The 7,865-nt window shown below is 51.2% G+C and overlaps 1 protein-coding gene across 1 annotated transcript in view; it reads right to left on the minus strand.

The window, feature by feature from the left end:
* lamb2 (laminin, beta 2 (laminin S)) overlaps positions 1 to 7,865 on the minus strand; it is a 167,856-nt gene that overhangs the window by 118,167 nt on the left and 41,824 nt on the right. The window contains exon 3 of the mRNA XM_043708610.1: positions 5,384 to 5,519. Coding sequence (XP_043564545.1) covers positions 5,384 to 5,519 — 136 coding nt within the window. The remainder of the gene's footprint in view (positions 1 to 5,383; positions 5,520 to 7,865) is intronic.

A 7,865-nucleotide genomic window follows, 5' to 3' on the forward strand; every position in this document is an offset into this window, starting at 1 on the left:
TCTCTCACTCCTTACTGCTCCCCTTCCCTCTTCTACTCTCCCTCTTTCCTTTCCCCTTTCCCAGTATCCCGTCCATTTCCCAGCAGTACTGGGAACAACCCTGTGACACATTCCTTCTGGACTGAATGAAGTTGCAGTTCTGGATAAGTAAGGAAGGGGAAAAGGGAGGGCTACAGAGAAGAAAGGAGGGTGTGCCGAGAAGGGGGAGGGGAGGGGAGGGGAGAGTGGGGAGGGGTGAGGGACCTAAAGGGAAGAGGTACGTACAAAGAAAGGAAGGGGGAGGAGAGGCGACTTAAAACATTGATAATCAGTTCTTTCAGCTGAAGGATCTGTGTGCTGAAGGAAGCAAAGACAGATAACACAAGGAGTGAATTGACTGAAACTTGCCCTGGGAGGCCCCTTCACATCTTGGCACTCCCTGCCAGATCACAATACAGGCCACATCAAGAGTTGTTGCTGAAAGGAATTCAGCTGAAACAAGACGATAATTGAAGCCCATAGCTGCCACCTGATCCTGAACAGTCCCCAAACTGAACTTCCTGGCTGTGTGACCCATTCCCTTTCGATCTCTGACCCATAGTTACAGCTGCAGCACAACACGGACAGTGCAGCCTGTTTAACTGCTTAACAGAGTCCGAGGAATTTTCCACCAACACATCAGGAGCTTGCATTATAGAACAATCTGGAATTCCTTTCCATAAACGCATTTCACAGAGGGGTGAATGGAAAAGGCAGAAGCTCTGAGCTCACGTGATTGCCACTTGATCTGGCAGAGGTGTGCTGGACAAGTCTTAATATACGGACCACACCCAGCTCAAACTCTGACACCAATCCAGCACAACAGCTCTGTCAGAAGCTCTTCCTCCCCCTCTCTCTATCACACACACACACACAGACACCGACCCACAGACACACACACACCCACACAGACACAGACACCGACCGCCCCCCCCACACACACACCTCCACACAGACACCGACCCACAGGCACACACAGACACCGACCCACACAGACACAGACACCGACCCAACGCACACACCCACCCACACAGACACCCACCCACAGGCACACACTCACCCACACACAGACACACACCCACACACGCACACACAGACAGACAGACACACACACACACTCTCTATCTCATCCAGAAGGCTGCAAGTTTAAGCCCCACTCCAAAGCTCATAATCCAGGGCAACAGTTTGAGTGTCATACTGAGGGAGTGCTGCACTGTCAAAAATGCCCTCTTTCAGGTGAGCTGTTGAAATGTAAGTCCTGTCTGTCTTCCCAGCTTTTCGGTCCTCAGCAGAATTAGATTCTCTTGCACAGTCACAATACTGTTTATGGGATCCTGCTGTGCACATATTGTTGTAATACAAGAAATGGTGCAGCCAGAGTCTAAGTTTTTCAGGTACATTGGTGAGGTTTTGAGGTATATTAGTGAGGTTTTGAAGTACATTAGTGAGAGTAAAAGCTTTGAAATGTCCTCAGGTCATGGCAATTGCTACATGAACTCTTCAAACACTCTGCAACATCTGCTGATTGGTTGAGATGGTGCCTGATGCTCACACCAATTTGTACAGTTGCCCTGAAATCATGGAAATAAAAGCAGGATGTGGGAAATAAGCTGCTGGTTCCTGATCATCATTGAGCACAATAACCCAGTGAAGATTCAGTGTGAGCGAGAGTGTATGGATGTATAGGAATATAGCGTTTCAGTCTGAGGAGATGTGGGTGTCAGCACGTACATGGTCCAAACGTATGCAAGATTGTCAGCATGTCGGCTATGAGAATGTGTGTGTGTGGGTTGTGTGTGGGTATTACACATTCAGGATTCCGACCTTGATTGTCAGACTCCCCATGTTCCAACATGCTGTTGAGACTCTGTTCAGGAATAATGATCTGCTGGTAACAATGAAGAGTGCGTCTTTCTGAACCCCAGGGGCACAGCGAGTTGGAGAGAGGATGGCTTCACCTTATACTGTCCTCCACCCTCCAACCCTCAATCCCACAGGGAAGATAGAAATCAGCAGTGGAGAACTTAGCAGAGAGTTAACACTGAAACAGCTGTGAGAAAGGACAGGTTAAAGTTTCTGTGAATGGGCATCCATTCAGTGACCAGCGAACGTGATCTCTGTGGCCCAGGAGCTGACTAATGCAGCGGATATATGTTTCCCTGTGAAATGTGGCAGTAGGCTGACAGTTCTGGCCCGGACAATTTCTGGCCCATTCACACATTCCAGAGAGAGAAACAGGAAAAGTACAGCAGCCAAATGCTGCTTGTTCTGAGAGAAGCAACACTCTCACACACTGAGCCTACTGTTCCATTGCTTCAGACTGGGCCCACCATATAAACATCTGTGACGCCATCAAATTGGAGAAGTGAAAGGAGATTTTCTGCTCATGATTTTCTCTTATGCTTAACTCAGTGAGAGTCAGTGTATGTGTGTGGGACAGTCCCCCAGTGAGAATCAGAGAGTGTGGGACTGTACCCCAGTGAGAGTCTGAGTGTGTGGGACTGTCCCCCAGTGAGAGTCAGTGTATGTGTGTGAGACAGTCCCCCAGTGAGAGTCAGTGTGTGTGGGACTGTCCCCCAGTGAGAGTCTGTGTGTGTGGGACTGTCCCCCAGTGAGAGTCAGTGTGTGTGTGTGTGGGATTGTCCCCCAGTGAGAGTCAGTGTGTGTGGGACTGTCCCCCAGTGAGAGTCAGTGTGTGTGGGTCTGTACCCCAGTGAGAGTCAGTGTGTGTGTGTGAGACTGTCCCCCAGTGAGAGTCGGTGTGTGTGTGGGACAGTCCCCCAGTGAGAGTCGGTGTGTGTGTGTGGGACAGTCCCCCAGTGAGAATCAGTGTGTGTGGGACTGTCCCCCAGTGAGAGTCGGTGTGTGTGTGGGACAGTCCCTCAGTGAGAGTCAGTGTGTGTGTGTGGGACTGTCCCCCAGTGAGAGTCGGTGTGTGTGTGGGACAGTCCCCCAGTGAGAATCAGTGTGTGTGGGACTGTCCCCCAGTGAGAGTCGGTGTGTGTGTGGGACAGTCCCTCAGTGAGAGTCAGTGTGTGTGTGTGGGACTGTACCCCAGTGAGAGTCAGTGTGTGTGTGTGGGACTGTACCTCAGTGAGAGTCAGTGTGTGTGTGTGGGACTGTCGCCCAAGTGAGAGTCAGAGCATGTGGGTCTGTATCCCAGTGAGAGTCAGTGTGTGTGGGACTGTCTCCCAGTAAGAGTCAGTGTGTGTGTGGGACTGTGCCCCAGTGAGAGTCAGTGTGTGTGTGGGACTGTACCCCAGTGAGAATCAGTGTGTGTGTGTGGGACTGTCCCCCAGTGAGAGTCAGTGTGTGTGTGTGTGGGACTGTCCCCCAGTGAGAGTCGGTGTGTGTGTGGGACTGTCCCCCAGTGAGAGTCAGTGTGTGTGTGGGACTGTGCCCCAGTGAGAGTCAGTGTGTGTGGAAGTGTACCCCAGTGAGAGTCAGTGTATGAGTGGGACTGTACCCTAGTGAGAGTCAGTGTATGTGTGAGGACTGTACCCTAGTGAGAGTCAGTGTATGTGTGACTGTACCCCAGTGAGAGTCAGTGTGTGTGTGAGACTGTACCCCAGTGAGAATCAGTGTGTGTGTGGGACTGTCCCCCAGTGAGAGTCAGTGTGTGTGTGTGTGCGACTGTACCCCAGTGAGAGAGAGAGAGAGAGTGTGTGTGTGTGTGAGAGAGAGACTGTCCCCCAGTGAGATTCAGTGTGTGTGTAGGACTGTATCCCAGTGAGAGTCAGTATGTGTGGGATGTACCCCAGTGAGAGTTGGTGTGTTTGGGACTGTACCCCAGTGAGAGTCAGCGTGTGTAAGCCCTGTGGCTGCAGAATCACATAGAAGCTAAACACTGTGTTGCAAATTTTACAAATGTAAGTCTTTGGGTATGGTCAGTTTCTTACTTATTGCAGGCAAAAGTGAGGACTGCAGATGCTGGAAACCAGGGTGTGGATTTGAGTGTTGCTGGAAGAGCACAGCAGGTTAGGCAGCATCCGAGGAGCAGCAATATCGACGCTTCGGGCAAAAGCCATTCCTGATGAAGGGCTTATGCCCAAAATGTCAATTCTCCTGCTCCTCGGATGCTGCCTGACCTGCTGCGCTTTTCCAGCACCACACTTACTTATTGCAATCAGTCGAAGAGACATCCTGTTTAATATGATCCAGTCGTCTTTTAGACATTTGTCCCATTTACCTGGTATCACACTGGCAATGAAATTCATATACCACATAACTCATCTCTGTGACAGACAGAACACAGTTCTGGCTTCCTATTAGCAGTGAAGACCACTGGGTTTCTACTGCATACCAGCCATGTGGTATAGTTGGCTTCTCCTGCTGCTGTAATATTTGAGATTCTTTACTTGGGTAACCTGAGGGGAGTTTGGGTGTATCAGGCACGTAAATGTGATCCTAAAATTGGTTAGCATTTGCTGGATAATTCAGAGTGTGTGAAGAATTACACTGACAGCATTAGGCTGATAGCCTGAGGTGCTCACACAGCTCCAGGTACTAATACACAAGGCCATGCCCTTTACAGACAGAAAGAAAATGTACACACACTGCACCTGTTTCAACTGAACAGAATAACGAAAGGCATTCTCTGGGTCATCTTTCAGGCAATGCCCTGACCAGAGTCAACCTGCCTGATTTAAAATTTAAATAAACATGGCAGTTAACTGTCAATTAGCATAATTGTATGCAATCTCCATGGCAATGCCTCTAGCAATCAAATTCCAGTTGCCAAGCAACATTCTCCTCTGATGCAATATAAATTGGTAAACTTGTGAATTGTCTGAAAAGGGCAAGACAAAAAACTTCAACAAAACATGAGATCCATCAGCAAAATGGGTGGCACCGTGACTCAGTGGTTAGCACTGCAGCCTCACAGCGCCAGGGGCCTGGGTTCGAGTCCCACTTTGGGCGAATGTCTGTGTGGGGTTTGCACATTGTCCCCGTGTCTGCGTGTGTTTCCTCCGGTTTCCTCCCATAATCCAAAAGATGTGCAGGTAAGATAAATTAGCCTTGCTAAATTACCCATAGTGTTAGGTGCGTTAGTCATATGTAGTTAGGGGAATGGGTCTGGGTGGGTTACTCTTCGGAGGGTTGGTGTGGACTTGTTGGGCCGAAGGGCCTGTTTCCACACTGTAGAGAATCTAATCTAAGAATACTCGGTTCATACATTCCTGCACTTGTACTCCCCGAGTGTTCAGGAGCAGAGCCCAAACCCAAAACCTTTCGATTCAGAGCCAAGAAAAGTCCAAGCTGAACCAAGCGACAGTTCCTTGACTCAGTCAGAGGGAGCCAAGGTCAGTTCTAACACCAGATTCTATCCTCACTATCACTTTCTCCCAATGTTTCCCAGACTCACCGTTTTCTGATTGCCACCAGGCCTTTTTACGATATTGTGCGAACGTTGTAATCACATTTTCCACTCTGTGGCTGTTGGGATTTCGCAGTCGATCATACGGTTTACGGGAATCACAGATGAAACATTTTTTCTCATCCTGCTCGGGAATAAACGAACACATCATACATGGCTCTCAAACATCGGACAAATAAAGTGCTATGCAATCACACCCTCTTCACATTATTATCAGGGGTACAGCCCCCCACACACTGACTCTCACTGGGGTACAGGCCCACACACACACACTGACCCTCACTGGGGTACAGTCCCACACACACACACTGACCCTCACTGGGGTACAGCCCCTCACACACTGACACTCACTGGGGTACAGTCCAACACACTGATTCTCACTGGGGTATAGTCCAACACACACACACACACACTGACCCTCACTGGGGTACAGTCCCACACACACACACTGACCCTCACTGGGGTACAGCCCCCCACACACTGACCCTCACTGGGGTACAGTCCCACACACACACACTGACCCTCACTGGGCTACAGTCCCACACACACGTTGACCCTCACTGGGGTACAGTCCCACACACACACTGACTCGCACTGGGGTACAGTCCCACACACACTGACCGTCACTTGGGTACAGCTCCCACAAACACAATGACTCTCACTGGGGAACACTCCCACACACATACTGACTCTCACTATACCCCAGTGTAGTCCCACACACACACTGACCATCACTGGGTTACTGTCCCAAACACACTGATCCTTACTGGGCTACAGTCAAACACACACTGACCTTCACTGGGGTACAGTCCCACATAAACAATGCCCCTCACTGGTCTACAGTCCCACACACAAGTTGACCCTCACTGTGGCACAGTCCCACACACATATTGACCCTCACTGGGGTACAGACCCCCCACACTGACCCTCACTGGGGTACAGAACCCCCCACACACTGACCCTCACTGGGGCACAGTCCCACAAACACACTAACCGTCACTGGGGTACAGTCCCAAACACACACTGACCCTCACTGGGGCACAGTTCCACACACACAGTGCCCCTCACTGGGGTACAGTCCCACACACACACTGCCCCTCACTAAGATACAGTCCCAGGCACACAGCCTCTCACTGGGGTACAGTCCCACACACACACTGAGCCTCACTGGGGTACAGTCCCACACATACACTGCCCTTCACTGGTGTATAGTCCCACACAAACACCCTGACCCTCCCTGGGGTGCGGTCCCACACACACACTAACCCCCACTGGGCTACAGTCCCACACACACTGACTCACACTGAGGTTCAGTCCCATACACACTGATCCTCACTGGGCTACAGTCGCACACACACTGACCCTCGTTGTGGTACAGTCCCCCACACACTGACTGTCACTGGGGTACAGTCCCACACACATTGACCCTCACTGGGATACAGTCCCACACACGTTGACCCTCACTGGGGTATAGTTCCCCACACACTGACCCTCACTGGGATACAGTCCCACACACACGTTGACCCTCACTGTGGCACATGCCCACACACATATTGACCCTCACTGGGGTACAGTCCCATACACACACTGACTCGCACTGGGGTACAGTCCCACACACACTGACCGTCACTTGGGTACAGCTCCCACAAACACAATGACTCTCACTGGGGAACACTCCCACACACATACTGACCCTCACTTTACCCCAGTGCAGTCCCACACACATACTGACCAACACTGGGTTACAGTCCCACACACACTGATCCTCACTGGGCTACAGTCAAACACACACTGACCCTCACTGGGATACAGTCCCACACACACACTTACCCTCACTGGGGTACCGTTCCACACACACTGACCCTCACTGGGGTACAGTCCCACACACACACTTACCCTCACTGTGGTACAGCCCCCCACACACGCACTGACTCTCACTGGGGTACAGTCTCATAACACACTGACCCTCACTGGGATACTGCCCCACACACACAATGCCCCTCACTGTGGTACAGTCCCACACACACACTGATGCTCAATGGGGTACAGTCCCACACACACACTGACCCTCACTGGGGTACGGCTCCCACACACACACTGACCCTCACTGGGCTACAGTCCCACACACACACAGCCCCTCACTGGGGCACAGTCCCAAACACACACTGACTCTCACTGGGGTACAGTCTCACATACACAGACCCTCACTGGGGTAGAGTCCAACACACACACTGCCCCTCTCTGGGATACAGTCCCAAGCACACAGCCTCTCACTGGGGTACAGTTCCACACACACACTGAGCCTCACTGGGGTACAGTTCCACACACACAGTGCCCTACACCGCGGTACAGTCCCATACACTCACTGACTCTCACTGGTGTACAGTCCCACACAAACACACTGACCGTCCTTGGGGTGCAGTCACACACACTAACCCCCACTGGGCTACAGTCCCACACACACTGACTC

Source organism: Chiloscyllium plagiosum, chromosome 18 (genome assembly GCF_004010195.1).
Source record: "Chiloscyllium plagiosum isolate BGI_BamShark_2017 chromosome 18, ASM401019v2, whole genome shotgun sequence".
In the NCBI taxonomy this organism is placed as follows: domain Eukaryota; kingdom Metazoa; phylum Chordata; class Chondrichthyes; order Orectolobiformes; family Hemiscylliidae; genus Chiloscyllium; species Chiloscyllium plagiosum.